The 18,502-nt window shown below is 47.8% G+C and overlaps 1 protein-coding gene across 10 annotated transcripts in view; it reads left to right on the forward strand.

Annotated features, from left to right (window-relative positions):
- Window positions 1–18,502, forward strand: part of MVB12B (multivesicular body subunit 12B) — a 188,956-nt gene that overhangs the window by 68,035 nt on the left and 102,419 nt on the right. For 9 of the 10 annotated variants that reach the window (XM_070596298.1, XM_070596306.1, XM_070596304.1 and 6 more), the window contains exons 4-6: window positions 3,652–3,748; window positions 10,856–10,985; window positions 14,715–14,837. In XM_070596298.1, the coding sequence (XP_070452399.1) occupies window positions 3,652–3,748; window positions 10,856–10,985; window positions 14,715–14,837 (350 nt within the window). The remainder of the gene's footprint in view (window positions 1–3,651; window positions 3,749–10,855; window positions 10,986–14,714; window positions 14,838–18,502) is intronic. The other variant, XM_070596307.1, reaches the window with a different exon arrangement.

Here is an 18,502-nt window from a genome sequence, read left to right on the forward strand (position 1 = left end):
TGGTGCCCCCATCGCCCCATCCTTCCCTCTTGTACCCACAGCCAGACACACCCTGCGCTCTCCCAACCCTTGTCCCTGGGGTGAACCGAAGCCCTTTTTTGAGACTATTTATATTTTTAGCTTTGGTCACCTCTGTTCTGTCCGCTGGCTGCTGTTTTCTGCAGAAGGTCAGCGTGGTCACTGCCACTCAGGGCTGTAAGGACGAACTCCTGAGGATTCGAACAACTCCTCTTCACACCTCGCACTGCTCAGTGGTTTCAGGTGTTCCTACTGCTCCCTGATCAGCCTTTGCGTCTCCTGACTGAAGAGGCTTCCGTTCAAAACTGTGGCTTCAGAGGACAGCCACGATCTCTTTGATTGTTAGTGATTTCTGTTTTTGTGACATTTCCCATGAAAGCTGTGGGATATTGATACTCTAGGCCAGAAGAGTCCCTGATCCCTTGGAGTGGGGACAGTGTCCAGTCTAAACATGACGGAGAGAAGTCACAGGGCTTGTTAGTTTTGGGGGTCATGGTAAGTGTATTCTAGAAAATGTATTGACTTAGCATTTGTTGAACGTATTAAAGAGATGTTTACTGAGTGCCTACTCTGTGTCGTACTCTGTGAGGGCTGGGCGTGGCGGCGTGGGTTGTGATGAAGGGATGTAAGATGAGGACAAGGACAGTGGGAGAATCCTTGGCCTCTCTTTTGAAGCAGTGTAGGAAATAGGCGTATTTTGTTTTCAGAAAAAGAATGAATGGGTCCTAAAGTGAGATCCATGGGGATCCAGTTCAAGAGGGCCACAGGAGCCAACTTGCTGCCTGGGAGTAGAGTAGGAATGAGACATATTTTAAGCTATTACAGCCAGTCTGTCCTGGCCCTGCTGTCAGAGCCAAGCCTCTGCATAGCATAATTTTTTACAACATAAAGGAGGGACGTGGGATCTCAAGACTGGACAGATTCTTAATTAGGTGACTTGAGACTCCCAATGTAGGAGTTTTGGGAGACTCCTTTGGAACCTAAATTCCTTTCCCCCAATAATGCTATTAATACAGAAACCTGGCTTTGGAGTGACATTGCTTCCTGGGGAAGGATCGAGATTAATTGCACTTTTCATGCCCTGTACTTTCTGCATTACCTGTAATAATAATGTACATAGATTCGGTAGGGAGGATATTAAACAGAAGGATTTATGAACATTTGAATATTAAGTTGGTTATCTGTGGCTACCTTAAATGCAAGGTTGTCAAAAATAATTACAGTATACTAGCAAATACTGGCTACCAGAGACAATATAAATACCCTGAGTCAGTGCATATTGGGCCTTTGGCATGAATCATTTGCTCAACAAGGATTGGGAATACGTTCTTCATATTTATGAGGAGGAAATGAAAGAGAGCATGGGATGGGGGAGGGGAGAGGAACAAGCAAAATTAATGGTGTCGCAGACCTACGGTATTAAACCCCGAACAGCGGCAGCCCCGTGCCAGAGGGACCACACTTGGACTGCGGGAAGCTTTGACAGTGCAGCCTCCCGTTTTGTATGCATGGGAGGGTTTTTCGATGCTTTTTTTTTTTAATGGCTGCACCACTGATGTTCTGGTTTTATGATCAGGGACATTTGTAGAGTGTGGAGGGTGAGGTCGCTAAGTGGTTTGCAGTTGACTTCTGGAAAACCCAACTTGTCAAGTCGAAGACATTTGAGAAGGATATTGATGAATGCCCATCCATCTACGGGGCAGGAAAACATACCCAGTTGTTAATTTCTCAATGCAGAAAGCAGTGATGACACGGAAAAGCAACTGCCAGGAGAAAAAATTATGATAGATTAGATCAGGCGATTCTGAAAGCAGCTGATGTTTGCCAGCTAGGTTAACGGTTCAAACCCTGCCCACGCGGTCAGAGATTTATTCCGCATTAGCGAGGGTGCCGCTTGTGCTTTGCTGCGCTGCGCCGTGCATTGTCTTCCTGAGGCCCAGCTACCTGAAATGTCATACTATCAAATTGTTGGCAAACACAGTGGTTCTGAGAGAAAGAAACAGTTTTGTGACAACAGTGCCATAAAGACACCTGTCATAGTTTACGCTTGACACATTGACCTTCATACTTAAATTTGAAGAATGTATTTCATTTGTGTACTCTTGGTTTATCATGCAGTTATTAAATATATTTTAAGTATTTTTATTGATATAGTTTAGATTTGTCATCCAAGCAAATCCAGTTTGATTGCTGATTCCGAGTGGCCCACCCTGTTAAAAATGTACCAAAAAAACATCAACTTATTCAGCAAATAATTATTGAGCACCTACTGTGTGCCAAGAACTGTGCTAGGCTTGAATTTACTGTAGTAATAGAAATAGTTTTGAGTCTCATGGTTCTCATGGTCCTTCAGCTCTAGTGGGGAGGCAGATATTAAACAAGTAGCCTCACAAATATGCCATTGTAAATTGATATGGAGGAAAACAGAGAGTGCCAAGAGAGAATGGAGCAGAGAGTTTAGATGGTAACAATCCCTGGCTGGCTTCCAGAGAGTGTTGGCCCTGAGCCAGAGGGGTGAGGGGGCTGGGGCCCTGTGCAGAGATGGAGGTGCAAGCCCTTCTCTGAGCAAGACAGAAACAACGGCCTGGGAAGCTGTTGCGGAGGGCAGAGTGACGGGCTGGCCAACCCGATGCTTGTCCAGGGACGTAGACCCAGTAAGCTGAGAGTGTGCTAGTGCAGGGCTGCTGGGGCTGAGTTGCTTCTGGAAAATGGGCGTGCAAAGTGCATTGCCAGCATCCTAACGGGAGAGATTTGAGATCGGAAGCCGCAATTCTTTCCATAACCGACTCTCACTAGATGGGGAGCCAGGCTGCAAATGACTGACGAGTTTAGTGAAATCTCCAGGGTGGCCCCACATGTCTAAGTTGCAGGGCGGCTATCTTTCTAGCTCGTTTCCAGCCTGAAATGCGAGCTGCAGGTGCCAGTGTGTTCGCAGAGCATCCCTTTTCGCAATTATAGAACGGGGTGTGCTGTCTTTGGAAGATGTTTTTGCCCTGGTTACAGAAACTGTGCACTGTGGACCCCATATACTACCACTAAATAGAGGCCTTAAGAGGCCCTGGTGCATGTCATGTTAGAAGATGTGTAACATTGAGGCAGCAAGTCTTTCTGCTCTGTACTGGTTTATGATCCTTGGGATTTTACAGAATGTATCTAAAGTGAACTGTGCGTCTGTGCAGACTGGCGATTACGATTGCTTCTCGGTTAGGGGTAGATGCAGCTCTCTCCCCTCCAGCGACTGCTCTAGGAATTTGCTCTTCCTAAAACCTACTGACCCCAGAGCTGATGCTCCATCAGGGCTGAGTGGCAGCTGGTCCCGGGACGCGTGTGCACAGCTGCCCTCTGCTGGGCTCTGTATGTCTCACGCATCTCCTCACTTGCTTGTCTGGCTAACCAAGGCCCACGTCTGAGTGAATAGGTTTTTTGAGGTTCCGCAGATGAAACTCCTTCCCGGGGGCCACCGGAGTCTCTTTGTAACCGCTGGGGAACATTAAGTGGCACCTACTCTAATTAACCTGCTGTCGTAAAGCTGTGAGAGTCATTGTGTTAAATATGCATCTTGAAGCCAAAATGGCAAACCCACCACAGGCGTGTTCAGATTAATAGTCTGTATCTCTTTTCTTTCTTCCCAAGAGTCATTTAGGGAACGTGTTAGTGGATATGAAGCTCATTGACACCAAGGACACTCTGCCTGTAGGCTTCATCCCCATTCAGGAGACGGTGGACACACGTGAGTCACCTTTTAGTACCACTCATCGCAGCGAGCGTTTTCTTCCTCCAGGTACATTTGTAGATATTTTTTATGTGCATTTTTCTTTGGAAACATTTTAGGAGGCCTTACCGCGTGCCCATGAATAAACCCTGCTGCTTTTGAGACATATGCCTGACTTGGTTCTCCAAGGAGTTTGCAGCGTTCTGGGCAGCGACATGTAAATGGGCAGAATGTCCTTTTCTCCTAGCAGGATGCTCCCTGCTGAATCGACTCACGAGGGAATGGAACGAGTGACACTGGTTATTGTTCATCCTGAGTCCGTCCTCTGGTGTTGCTGAAGCCAAGCTTGGACAAGACCCAGAAGCAAAAGGAAAACAATCAGAAGACGCCCAGGCAGTACAAGTGCAATGTTGTCCCATTTCTGGCTCTCGGAGTGAACAAGAAACGCCAGAACCAGACAGCCTGCAAGCTGGGTGCCCAGGATTCAAACGGGAGCGACTGCTCTGCCCGCTGAGCGATACCGAGTGGAAGCGAATGGCTGAAGAGTTGGAAGCTTCTTTGGGATCCCGGAGGGCTTTGAGGTTCCTGTCATGCACGGCAGCTATTAAATAGTGCTGGAAAACCCCTGGATGTTTGAGCCTTCTCATTTTGATGTACTCTAACTTGTTTTCATTTTTAATGACTTGTTACCAACTTTAGGATATCTACAACAATGACGCTGTAAATAAAAAACAAATACTGGGAATCCTGTCTTTATGACACACGATTCATTTATGAAATTCTGTATCTCATTCTTTATCATACATTCTTTGTCCTACATTGTTTTTCCATAGTTAGCCCCCTTTTGAACTCGCTATTTTTTGCTGTTTTCCTTCTAGCATTTCATGTAGACCAGACTTTCCGTAGCTACAGAGACCCCACATAGCTGTTATTTTAATGAAACAGTGGAGTCCATTGTGTAGCATACTTTTATTTTCTTAATAGTCTTCTCACTTTTGGACGTGGGGCTGCTTTAACTTCCTTGTTATTATATGTGTTAGCTTCTAATTGTAATAGCTGATATTTAGCCTGTATTTACTGTATGCCACCCCTGGTGATAAACGCTTTATGTGCTTGATCTCATTTAATCTTCAGAAGACCCCTATTTGGAAATGGGTATCGTTATACCCATTTCACATATGAGAGAAATGAGGCACAGTAGGTACTTGGGGATTAAAGAACTTATCCGGGGTCGCACATAAAGAAGTGGGGGGGCAACTGGAGTCCACATGCCAGTCTGACTCCAGCCACACTTTTAACCACGGTGCCACTCTGTAAGAGCATATGTTTAAGCACCTTTTATAGACAGATTTTATATATTTATGTATAGGGTTTTTTTGGTGACAGCTTTATTGAGATATAATTCACATACCATACAATTTATCCATTTAAAGCGTACAGTTGAATGGTTTTTAGTCTATTCCCAGAGTTGTGCAACCATTACCACAATCAATTTTAGAACATTTTATCACCACCAAAAGAAAAACCCCATACCCATTAGCAATCACTCTCCATTTCTCCCCAACCCTCGCCTCCCCACCCCCTGCCAGCCCTAGGTAACCGCTAATCTACTTTCTGTATAGATCTGCCTATTCTGGACATTTCATATAAGTCAAGTCATACAGTATATGGTCCTTTGTGACTGCCTTCTTTCACTTCGTATAACAATTTCATAGCAGGTCCATGTTGCAGCTGATATCAGTACTTCATTTCCTTTTTGTTACCAAATAATATTCCATTATATGGATATACCACATTTTGCATATCCATTCAATTGGTGGATGTTTGGGTTGTTTCTTCTTTGGGCTATTATGAATAATGCTGTTGTGGACATTCATGTACAAGTTTTTGTGTGGACATATGTTGTCACTGCTCTTGGGTATATACCTAGGCGTGGAATTGCTGGGTCATATGGTAACTCTGTATTTAACATGTTGAGGAGCTGCCAAACCCCTTTTCAAAGGAGCAGCACCATTTTACATCCCCACCAGCAGCGTCTGAAGGTTCTAGTTTCTCCACATCTTCACCAACAGTTGTTATTGTCATTCTTTTTTCATTCTAGCCGTGTTGGTGGGTGTGAAGTGGTGTTTCATTGTGGTTTGGATTTGCATTTCCCTGATGGCTAATGATGCTGAATATCTTTTCCTCTGCTTATTGTTCACTTGTATTTCTTCTCTGGAGAAATGTCTAAAGGACCAATGATAAATCGGTCCTTTGCCCATTGTAAATTGGGTTATCTTTTTATTATTGAGTTGTGAGAATGTTTTAATATATTGTAGATATATTATGCATCTAGAATACATGTAAATCCTTTATCATTTATATGATTTGCAAACATTTTCTCCCATTCTGTGAGAAATTTCATTTTCTTGGTAATGTCCTTTGAAACACAGAAGTTTTTTATTTTGATGGAATTTTATTCATCTGTTCTACTATTGTTGCTTGTGCTTTTGGTGTCATACCTAAGAAACCATTGCCTAATCCAGGGTCACGGAAATTTATGCCTGTGTTTTCCTCTAAGAGTTTTATAGTTTTAGCTCCTTACATTTATGTCTTTGATCCATTTTGAGTTAATTTTTTGTATGTGGTGTGAGACGGGTCCAACTTTATTCTTTTGCATGTGAATATCCAGTTTTCTCAGCAACGTTTGTTGAAAAGATTCTTCTGTCCCCCACTGAATTGTCTCAGCATCCTTGTTGAAAATCATCTGACTGTGATGTGAGGGTTTCTTCTGGACCCTGAGCTCTCTTGCGTTGATCTGTATGTCCTTCCTTATGCCAGTACTACACAGTCTTGACACAGTCTAGCTTTGTAGCAAGTTTTAAAACCAGAAAGTATGAGTCCTCCAACTTTATTCTTCTTTTTAAAGGTTATTTTGGCTTTTCCGAGTTCCTTGAATTTCCATGTGAATTTGAGGATGAGTCAGCTCGTGCCAAGAAGCCAGCTGGGATTTTGATAGGAATAGCGTTGAATCTGTAGGTCAGTTTGAGTGTGTGTAGATTGTGAGTGGTTTCCTTGTGATAAGGTCCAAGTACTTGAGGCTCCTGGGTCATAGCTCCTCTGTGGGCTGCCCACAACCTTCGTCTGCAAATGTATTCCTCATCTTCATGCACCCGATACTTTACCCAAACCAAGCTACGACTGCGCCCCCTTCACGCTCCTGTCTTTTCTGCCTCTACGAACTTGCTTTCTTGTTTTCCTCCCTGAGATACCCTTTCCCTCAACTCTGAATGTCTACACCCCGTATCTTTCAAGGGTGAGCTTCAGTTCTTCCACGCACATGAAACAGTCCCTGATCCCTAGATACCAGTTTGAAGCCGGCTCTCTCCATTCTCCACAGTCAGCTAAGATTGATGAATGCCTAGTGTAGGCACTGCAGGCTTTGAGATGGAAAGATGAATAAGATACTGGCCTTTTCCTCAAGAAGCTCAGTCTAGTGGAGGACTTGGACCTACAAACAAGGAATTGCCTTACTACATAATTAGATAGGGCTGTAATCAGTTGGAGGTCAGGGGCCCTGTCTGCATTCTTTACTGCTTTTCATCACCCCTGGCCCAGCACACATCTATGGAAGGGAAGAAGGGAAGTAAGCACCTGCAAGTTACAGCGGTGGCAAGCCAAAGGGAGTGATCAGTTCTGCCTCTGAGTTCCCATCTTTCCTCCATTAGGACAAACTATGGTTCGGCATAGTGGGAAGAACGTGGGCTCTGGAGTCAAACTCGCCTAATATTGAGTCTGGTTCTGCCACCTGAAACTGTGGGACTTGGGGCAAATGACTTCACCCTCCTGGGCCTCAGTTCCCTCATCTGTAAAATGGGGGGAATATAACCCACCTCATCATGTTGCTTTTAGCTTGTATTGTAGCCTTTGATATGTTTTCCTCATGTCTTTCTCTCTTTCTTTGAGGACAAAGCCTGTGTTTAATTCATCTTTGATTCACCTAAGGTAGCTTGCTCAGAGGATGGGATCAATAAAGATAACTCTCTGTTGCCAAATGAACTTCCAGAAATACCAGCCCACAGTGCCACTCATGATGTACACTTGTCCCTGAGTTCCACAGCCCTGCCAACATAGGGTTTAAAATTTTTATTTTGTTTTACTATTCAATTTTGTTTAATTTTCACTTCATCGTTTACTAGCAAGACTGAACATCTTCACAGGTGTTTGCTACTTTTGCTTATTCTTGTGTGACTTCTCTGCTAAGCACTAAAATTGCCTTGTAGACTTATATTAATTTCCCACTTTCCCCCATGTTTTTCTTAGTTTCACAGTTTGCCTTGGTGTTTGTTTTTGACGACTAATTGACTTATAATGTCTTTATATTGATAGACTCTAGAGCCCCAAGGGATTGCCCATTCTGCGTTTTCCTCTCAATTTGTTGAAGCAGTTAAGACAGGAGTCTGTCTGGGTCCGTGGTCTGGCTGCTGTGGGGCCACGGTGATCCTCTCCCGTGACTGGGGGTTGTTGCCCTGGGGACATTCTGAGGTTGGGTCCTGGCATCTCCAACATCTTATCACACAAGGAGGGTGGATTAGGGTAGCCTGTTCATTTCAGGTCCTACTGTCATTTCCTGGAGCCCTTACACCAGGGACAGGTGAGCCTGAGCTGACCAGACAAACCCATAGTCAGCTCTATGCACTTTGAGTGCATTTAAAGCCCTGATTTTATCAAGTCAGCCAAAAAGATGAGACTCCTGTAATTAATGGGAAATGTAGTTTGTTGCAATCCATATAGTACTTAAAAACTGGAAGACCATTTTAGTAACGTGCTGTGTCCTTTCTCCGTGTTCATTTGCATGACTGAACACATTTCTGTTGACTCTGTGTAATATGTTTACTTAAAATTAGGCCTGTTTAAGCGTGTGTAATTAGTGGCTCCATCTCTTACCCCGAGTTTGCTGTAGATGGAGGAATGGAGCAAAGAGCAGCCTGGCAGACGCACGGAAAAGACCTGCACTTGCATTTGCTTTGAGGCAAGGTCTCACTTCGCACTTTCAAAGGCCGGGTCTTATCACCTAATAGCTTTTGAAGGCGCAGGGTTGCAGTGGCTGTTTTCTCCCAGGACGCCATCCCTGCCTTGTTGGGTACAATGTTTGGGGTGTGGATTGAGGACATTGTTGCTCACAGCTTATAGATCTGATCTAACCCTCAGTTTCCTCGCCTGGGAAAGGAACCCCCAAAGTTTCCATCTGGCTCTTTACAAGACAGCCAGCCTCCCCCAAATCACGGCAACAAAACACCACCGCTGATTCTAACCTCTCCCCCCGCCCCCTGGTAAAATCGATACTAGCACCAGGAATGCCCTTCCCTCCTCATTCTGCTCCCTGATTCGGATGTGCTTATTTCCTGCCAAAGAACTGAAAGGTCTTGAAAATCATGGCCAAACACGGACATAAATTGTGTGCTGGAGGCTTACTTGTGATAACGGTGATAAGAACATTCGTGGCTGTTCTTTATTGAGCATTTACTGTGTGCCAGGCGCTGGGCTGAGTGAAGCATCCGTGTTACCACCTTTCATGCACCCAATGTCCCTATGGGGTGGGGTTTCATTAACCCGCTTTTACAGATAATAAACTGCGGCTCAGAGAAATCAAGTCACTTGCCTAAGGTCGTAGTGCCGGAAAATGGCAGAATTGAGACTTCAACACAGACCCACCCGACTCATGTACTGAGTGGCTGCAGTTGATTGAAATTCGTGTTTAAAAACGACAAATGAAGAAACCAAAAAACACCTGGTCGGTCACCACTGGCGGCTGCTAGGGCACCGACTTATTACTCTAAGACTTGATAAATAAGTGAATCACGTGTTTATCTTTCCTTTCCTCTACAAAGTGTATTTCAAGGAGACTAAGTAGACGAAGAAGAAAAGTTGCTTTTTATACAGAAGAATTCCAGCCAATACATGCAGAAGGAATGACAGATTCAGAAAACCACCATTTTAATGAAATTATGGATCTAGGCAACCGTCCTCAGGAGATGAGGACTCTGCTCCAAAAACAGTTTCGTGGACTTTATAACCGAGGCACCAGGCCGACACCACCGGAACCCACCGAGGCTGGCACAGCTCGACTCTGTGATGTGACGCCGTAGGACGTACGTGCACCACCTGTGACGTGTTCTTGCCTAGAGAATCTAACCTGAATCTTATCGAGCCGTTTACAGGAAGTACAGGGAGTGACCCACTTTCTCCAACCTGCCGGTGCCCAAAAGAAAAAGGGAGGGTGGAGAGGTTGTTACAGAACAAAAGAGGCTCGAGAGACCTACCCAGCCAAGTTGAGTGCATAGAATTGTTTGCATCTTGATCCAGACAAACCAACAGTTAAATGACATTTTTGAGATAATGGAGAAAACTTGCATTTAGACTATCTATTGGATGATATTAAGGAATCATTCATTTTGTTAGGAATGATAATGGCATGATGCTCATATTAAAAAAAAAATTATTTGCCGTGGATGCCCACTGAGATATTAATGGGTGACATGACATGGTGATAGGGATTCGTTTTAGATTCTCCTGCAAAACTAAAGGGGGCTGGGGTGGGGAAGACATGAAACCAGCTTGTCCACTGTTGACAGTGTTGAAACTGGATGATGGGAACACGGGGATTCATTTTACTGTTCTCCCTGCTTTGGGGAATCTTTGAAGTTTCTATAATAAAAAGTAAGAAAGAAAAAAGTCCATGTGGTAAAATGTCTTAATCCTCAGGGTGTCCGTGTGTATGTACCTGCTGGCTTCAGTGGTGAGCAGATGTGGTTGTGGCTTTTAGAAGCCCGGCCCCATGTGTGAATTCCAAGCTGCTTCTCCTTGCAGAGGTGTGTGTACCTTGGGAGCCCCTTCTCGGCAGGGGGTGTCTGGGGTCAGGTCCTGAATGCTGAGCAGGGTGACTGGCGTCCACTCTGCAGTCACAGCCTGTCCACTGCAGCCCTGTGGAGGGCAGGAGGGGCAGAGCCCTGTCCTTCTGTTGGGTGACTTGGATGACCGGTCACTTCTGCTGCCAGGAAGGGAACGTGACAGGAGACGCGGTGTTCAGAATAGAGATGCTGGCATCTCTGGAAGACTCATACCTTTTCTTGTCCTTTCCTTCAGAGGAAGTGGCTTTTAGAAAGAAGAGGCTGTGCATTAAATTTATTCCACGGGATTCAACCGAAGCTGCAATTTGTGACATTCGGATCATGGGCCGGACCAAGCAGGCCCCACCTCAGTACACGTTTATCGGGTAAGTCTTAACAACACAGATCTCATCTCTTCTCTCTGCAGAGAGTGCTCAGGTCGCCCCCGGGGATGAAGCCCAGGGACCTCCTGTGTGACCCACCAGGCTCTGGCCACCTGCCTCTCGTCAGCCTCTCTAGCCTTGGCTCTCATTGCTCCCCTTCCTGCTTATGCTACAGCCAGTCCAAAACGCCAAGCTGTTGACCTCCAGGCCTTTGTTCATGCCGCTTGCTCCATCCAGGGGCCTTTCTTTCCCCTCATCCTCCTCAGTATTCACCCTCAGCCTCCTCTGGGGCCTTTCCAGGTGCCTGAAAGCAAAGGTGTTCTCCCCTTTTTGACCACCAGGCCTCAACTCTCTGTCCTGTTTATTCACCCCACTAAAGTTTTAGGGGCACCCATTTTGCACCACTGGGCCAAAGACCCTGGATATGGTGATGGATGCGGCAGAGAGTCTGCTCTCACGGACTTGGTGTTCTGAAAGGGGGAGACGAGCAGCAAACAAACGAGTGAGGGAGGCCATTTCAGCTGGTGACGGAAATGACACACGATGATGAGTTGGGGGGTCCAGAAGGCGACGTGTGAGCAGAGACCTGAATGTCTGGAAGAAGCCAGCCATGCAGAGATGCGAAGGCAGAACCTTCTAGGCAGAAGAGCAGGTGTAACGCGGGGATGGGCGAGGCACGCTGGGGCAGAAAGCAGCCCCGGGTGGCTAGAGCGGGCGAGCGAGGAGTCGGGGATGAGGCCAGCGGTTGGCAGGACCTTGTGGGACATGGTGGCGGTTTGGATTTTAATCCAGGTGCTCTGGAAAGCTGTTGGAGGGTTCTGAGTAGGGGAGAAATGTGAATGTTGCATGACCACGTGATAATTCCGTGTCCAGTTCTTTGGGCTGATGTTGTCTTCCCTGAGAAGCTGAGGGCTGGGCCTGTTGTGTCCTGTTCGCCCAGTAGCCTCACTACAGGGCATGGGTCTGGCTCTGTAGCTGTTTCGTAAACGCTAAGTACAAGGAATCTCAGGATTTCACTCCAGATTCTTTTGATTGTAAGTGATGCAAAACCCAACCCAGACTGGTTTAAGCAAAAGGAGGAATTTGTTGACTGACATAACAGCAGAGTTCAGGGGGCAGGTTGGCTTCAGGTGTGGCTGGAAGTAGGCGTTCGGAGGACGTCACTAGGGTCTAGTTTCTCCCTCTCTCCTCTTTGCTCTGATTCCTTGGGGTGGACCCCATTCTTAGACGTGTTCTTCCCTAGAGTGGAGGAGTGGTGGTGCAGTGGGTTCGCCTCCTTTTCCTCCAGGTTCAAGACCTGAGGCGAAGAGCAACTCCACGTTCTTGATAATTCAAACAGAAGTTCTAGAATTCAGTCTCGTTGGTCTTGACTGATCTCACTGGGGTCATATGCACCCTGAACCCATCACTGCTACCTGGAAAATGTCATTCTCTCTCTCAGGCCTGAGCCGGAAGTGGAGTCAGCTCCATTGGAACTCAGGGACTAAGAATGAGGGGGTAGCTGCCCCCCAAATATGAAGAGGTGGTAAAAAGTTGGAAGGCAGGGGTGAATAGATGCCGATGTCCAAATGATAATAGATGTTCGTTGTGCTCAGTCTCCTGAAATTCGAGTCTTTCCAGTGAATCAATGTGGTCGCTGGTTTTTGGCCCCCTTGGCTATGTGCCTCTCTCTGGCCGGCTGTGCAGGCATCTCGCCCGTCCCCGTGGGTCCCCACAGGTGAGTTCTTCCTCCTGGATCTGGGTTGTGCTGTTATGGTTCTCGTTCATTTGCGCCCAGACCTCCTCCTGACTTTGAAATCCAGGGCCTTTCCCCGTATACTAGACGCAGTCTGGGCAACAGACAAGAGCTGCGGTGTTTGCTCCAACCATGCATGGGGCAGGTGTCACAAAAATAGAGGTGATGCTCCTCTTGGTGCACATGGTCTGTGCGGAGTCTTCAGCTGTGGAATCTGAAAGCTGTCTCAAGATTTTGTGGTCCTTAAGAAGGACTCTGTTATCATTCCCTTCCTAAACGCTCAAAAATCCTGTTTTGCAACATGGTTTAAACTAATTGCATAAACAGGATTATAGGAGTAGGAGATAGTTAAGAGAATAACCATACTTCAGGTGCCTTAGAAACAGCCATTTACATACAAATAGTAGAAGCCAACAATTTAATAATGAGCTTTTAAAGTCTAATTTCAGTTACTATGTGTATTTTTAATTACAAACTATACTACTTTAAAAGATTTAATTTTTAACCAATTTAAACAGTTCTAAAGCATAGATTCTTACCGTATATGTTTTGATAATCAAAACGAGAATCTTCTTTCTTTTGTATCATTTTAAAAGATTGCTGAAGTACACTTTTGTTTCATCTTGGGGCAACAGTTCTTTTCTAGAGGAAGACAATTTCCGTGTCATTTTTAAGGAAGGAAAGAAAATTCAGTGTTCAGAACTCTAAGTCACTTTTTCTTAAAATCAGGCACAATTCCACACGTTACTTTGCAAGGGTCGGGGTTGTGAGCCGGGGAGAGAAGCCTCCTGATTGGGAACAGCTCTGCCCAGGCCTGGCTGCGGGACCGTGACTGAGATGTGGGGAAATCAGTGCGGCCGATTGGAAGCAGGCATCTAAGAAGACGCGATTGTGGGTTAGAATAGTTCCTGAATGTACTGGGAAGCTGCTAGAAGTGTCCACTGAGTAAATCTGGTCTCCGTTTTTGAAGAGATGATGTTCCTCCGCATCCCAAGATGCAGTTCTGTAGGGCAGTTGAGATATGGCTAAACTCATGCCCTTACAATTCCTGAGAACAGACCTGTCTCATGAGCACTCGTGGCCGTGGGGGTGCGGCCGGGCTGCGATGGGCGTGCACATCCAGTAACAGGAAACCCCATGTGGCATCTGTCAGGCCCTTCTGTGATCCCTCTGAGTCACGGTGGTTTGTGGGGCACATGCCTTGTCGTTTGAAGATATCTCCCAAACTGACCCTGAGCATGAGGCCAACTGCAGGTGACATCCGGCAGTAAGGAGCTTTGTCCAGAAGTGGGGGCGTGTCATAGAGCTGGGTGGGGCTGATTCTCGTGGGCGTTACAAACCAGGCTTGGGGGCCGGCCCTGTGGCCAAGTGGTTAAGTTCTCACACTGCACTTCAGCAGCCCAGGGTTTCGCCGGTTTGGGTCCTGGGCACGGACATGGCACCGCTCATCAGGCCATTCTGAGGCGACATCCCACGTAGCACAACCAGAGGCACTCACAACTAGAATATACAACTGTGTACCTGGAGGCTTTGGGGAGAAGAATAAAAAAAAAAAGAGGAAGATTGGCAACAGATGTTAGTTTAGGTGCCAATCTTTAAAAAAAACCCAAAAAACCAGGCCTCTGTGTCAGCCCATTGCTCCATCTGTCTCACCCTAACCATACATAGGACTCGAAGTGGGTTGTCACGTAAACACCTACAATGAAGCGGCCACTAAGAAGCATTTTGAAGACTGAGAACTAAGGGAGCGAGCTCTGGGGTGGTGAGGACGATGGCCGTGTCGTAAAGGCCTGCCTCGGGGGGACAGCTGCCCTCACGGTAGGCTCTGCTCTGTGACACCCAGAGCGCACAGGGAGGCGACGGAAGCCATCCTCGAGGGCGAGCCGTGACTCCCTGGCGCTGGAGGCCATGATTCTTTTGAATGAACTGTTGCTTTGTTGCTCAGGTAAACGCTTTGTGCCGAACAGCGCCATGAAGATTTCTCTTTTCTCCCCAAGGGAACTGAACAGCATGGGGATCTGGTATCGAATGGGCAGAGTACCAAGAAATCATGACTCATCTCAACCCACGACGCCTTCCCAGTCATCAGCAGCGTCCACCCCGGCCCCCAACCTTCCCAGGTGAGGCCTTGTCAGTGGCGGCTCATGCCGCTCTGCACGTCACAGTCATGTGGTCTGGGGTCCCCCTGCAGAACGTTTGAGAACACCTCCACTTCGTTTCTGCTGAAATAGCACAGAAGATAGCTGAAAAATTGCAGAAGAAATATACCTTTAGAGGAGATGTTTAAAATCCAGTTAGAAATCTGTGCATTACATGAATGTAAAGGCCATTCTCTGTTCTATTTTGTACATATTCTGCAGGCTCCTAAAATAGCAGAATATGCGACTTTAAATGGGCTTGCTCTCCTAAAGAGCTGATAGCTGCACACAGACACAAGCTTTGCAGCCATGTGGTTGGGAACAGGGGCCGTAAGAAGGTGGGAGTCCTTCTCCGCCTTGGCCAGCCACCCGTTTGAAACCCAGGAGGGCTGGTAATTAATTATGCTCATTTTCATATTGTTTCTCTTCCCGATGAGCTACACACTAAGAATTGAGTAGTTTGGGTGGGAGAACAGCGAGGTGTTCTTCAGGGGCTGTTAGTTTTAATAATCGTTTCCACAAAGAAACTTGGGAGAGCAAACTGGCCACTCAGCAGCCGGTTTCAGTCCTAATAGAGGTGGCCGTGGTCTTCTGCATGTTCTGCAAGAAGCAGATGGTAAGAGAATTCTGTCGGATAAGAAACCTCTGCATCACTAGTAGTAAATTATTGGAGGACAAGGAACAAACAGCGATGATGGATGAAGTTTGAGAAAAGGATTACCAAAGTAAATAAAACAGCTGAGAACTGGTGAGGCAGCGTCATTTGGGGATTGATGTAATGTACATGAGAACGGATGCAAAAGCTTCCATGTGGGCGAACAGAGGTGAACAAAACCTGTCAGGAGCAGGACAAGGCGGCCAGCAGTCAGTGGTGGGCTTGTCCTGCTGACCTCACAGCCCCGCCCTGCCCTCGGGAGGGGCAAGGAGATGGCCATATAGCCGTGGCTCTCGCTCTGTTCATCGGGCTGAGCGTCTGCCTCCTTCTGAAGAATGCAGCTGTCGAGAGCCAGCAGCTCAGAGGACTCTGTCCTTCGGGACATCCCCCCCAAAGACAGTCTGGTCTTTCTCCTGTGAAACTGTCACTTAACCATCCTTGGAGTTGCCTGAAACCTTAGGAGCAGTTTTCAGTTCCACTTTGGTAGGAAAAAATAGGAAGAGCTAATGGCTGCCCAGAGGTGCAGGGTGAGCCAGCGGGTGAGTGTCAGGGGGTTAGAAGCGCGAGGCGAGCACGGCTCCAGGCAGCACTTCTCATTCCTTTCTCACTACCCAGGGCCCTGTCACAGCTGCCCTCACTGTCACTGTGCTTGGGTCATCTCAAGCCCATCCCCTGTGCTAGGGGTCATCTCAGGTCCATCCCCTGTGTGTGGGGTCCTCTCAGGCACATCCCCTGTGCTGGGGGTTGTCTCAGGTCCATTCCCTGTGCTGGAGGTTATCTCAGGCCCATCATCTGTGCTAGGGGTCATCTCAGGCCCATCCCCTGAGCTGGGGGTCATCTCAGGCCCATCCCCTGCGCTGGGGGTCATCTCAGGCCCATCCCCTGCGCTGGGGGTCATCTCAGGCCCATCCCCTATGCTGGGGGTCATCTCAGGCCCATCCCCTGAGCTGGGGGTCATCTCAGGCCCATCCCCTGCGCTGGGGGTCATCTCAGGCCCATCCCCTGGGCTGGGGGTCCTCTCAGGCCCATCCCCTGAGCTGGGGGTCCTCTCAGGCCCATCCCCTGCACTGGGGGTTGTTTCAGGCCCATCCCCTGCACTGGGGGTCGTTTCAGGCCCATCGCCTCTGCAGTACATACACCTGCTCCCTGTTGGCATCATTCGCTCTGGAAGGACCTAGAAATGGGCATCACCTCAGGGCAGGTTTTAACTTTCTGTTGGATAAAGGAAGAGCACTGATTCTCCTAGGTAAATAGGAAGGGTGGTCTCCCCAGAAGCTTGCTGGTCAGCATGAGAGCAGCGTCACTAGCAGCTGAAGTGAGAGGACCCAAGCACAGGCTGTGGGGAGCCAGGCAGCCCTGGAGGTAGTCATCAGAACAGCGTGTTTATCAGGCTTATATATTTTATTGCCTCTTGTTGTACAGTTTATGGTTTACAATGGCTGCAAGGAAATTGGATCAGTTTTGTTTTACTTGCCAAATAAAACAAATGTCAAAATAGTCAATATAAAATGTATTCTAATTTGGCTGAGTTAAGTCCGCCACCATGCTGTTGGATAATTGAATGTTACATGAAGACTTTTCCGAGTAAAAACCACCTGTCTGTCCCCAGTCCTCTGTCACTGTGCGGTAACTTACAGGTGGCACGCCCCCCAGTGGGAACCTGCTAATTCATCAGGGGCTTATTGTGTCTTTGGTTTTTGTATTATTTTCCTATCCAATATCTTTGATTTAAAAAAAAAATGAAATGCGGATTCAAATTCGCCATATGAAATGACGAGCACGTCACTTTATCCCTCGAGGCTCTGTACTCTGTCCAGCAGAGGAGGCTGACAGCTTTCTCTCCGGTGGTGAGCCCTGGGAGTGCCCGCTGTGGGGTCTGCAGGGTGAGGCCTCCAGCTCCGCTCCCGTGACTTCTGCTCTTCTCTCTCCCGTCCCCAAGCCTCAGACTGTAAGCTGAAGTGGTAGCCTCTTCTTCCCTTCCTGTTTTGTGCCTCTGTGCCTTTGCTCGTGTTGGCACCTGTGCGCCGGGTGTGTCTCGCATCCCCTGCCTTAGATGCCGCCTCTCCCAGGAAGCCTTCCCTGACCGCCCTGTGCCTGGGCCTGAGCGCTTCTCGGCAGTCATGCCTTCACTTTGTGTTGTGGTCATGTCGTGAACTCCCTGAGGGCAGGGCCGTGTCCAGAGCCTGTTGCCTCCCAGCGCTCAGCGCAGACCCAGGCAGGTATTGACTTTTACAAGAGACGCTTCTCCAACAGACGAGGACCCCGTGCTGCAGCCCCCTCACACCTCCTTCAGACAGCTCCTCAGTCCCTGAGCGCTCCTCGGGTCTTTTTCTGACTCTGAGAGTAATACAAGGTGGTGGAAAATTGACAGTATAGAAAATAATGAAAAAGCAGAAATCCCATTTCCGGTGAGCAAAGGCTCAGAACCTCTGGTTATAGTTCCTTCACGTCATTTTTCCGTGTACTTTTTACATAGGTGGTATCATATCATGTAAGAGCAAGTTTGTGTTCGGCTGCCTCCTTCTCATGTAATATTAAACCGCAAGCGCAAGAATTCCTCCTCCCAGCCGGCCTTTGTGTGGACGCGGGGACCGCTCGCTGAGCCCGGCCGGAGTCAGGGCGGTGACGCAGCGCCCTCTACTGACCGCTCTGGGCGGCGGCGGGAGGACGGCGGCGGCTCCCGAGAGTGGGCGGCGGCCGGGCTCCCAGCGCCGCCCTGGGGGCGCCGGAAGGGAAGGAGGCAGGGGCCGCAGCAGACCTTGTTGCCTTCTTGAGCTCTCGTCTCAAAAGCTGAGAACAGGTGCTCTGCCTCCTTTTCTTATGTCATCACTCATCTTTCCAAGAATTCCCTGCCGTCTTTGGAGAGCTGTTATCCCCAGCATGTCTCAGACAAAAGGGGCGGCCGGTGGACCTTTTCAGAGACGATGGGTCAGCACCCGTGGACCTCATGGTCCCAGCTGAACAGCTTTCTCTTTCCAGGGGCAGGGACCGC

This window comes from Equus przewalskii, chromosome 26 (genome assembly GCF_037783145.1).
Source record: "Equus przewalskii isolate Varuska chromosome 26, EquPr2, whole genome shotgun sequence".
NCBI lineage: Eukaryota > Metazoa > Chordata > Mammalia > Perissodactyla > Equidae > Equus > Equus przewalskii.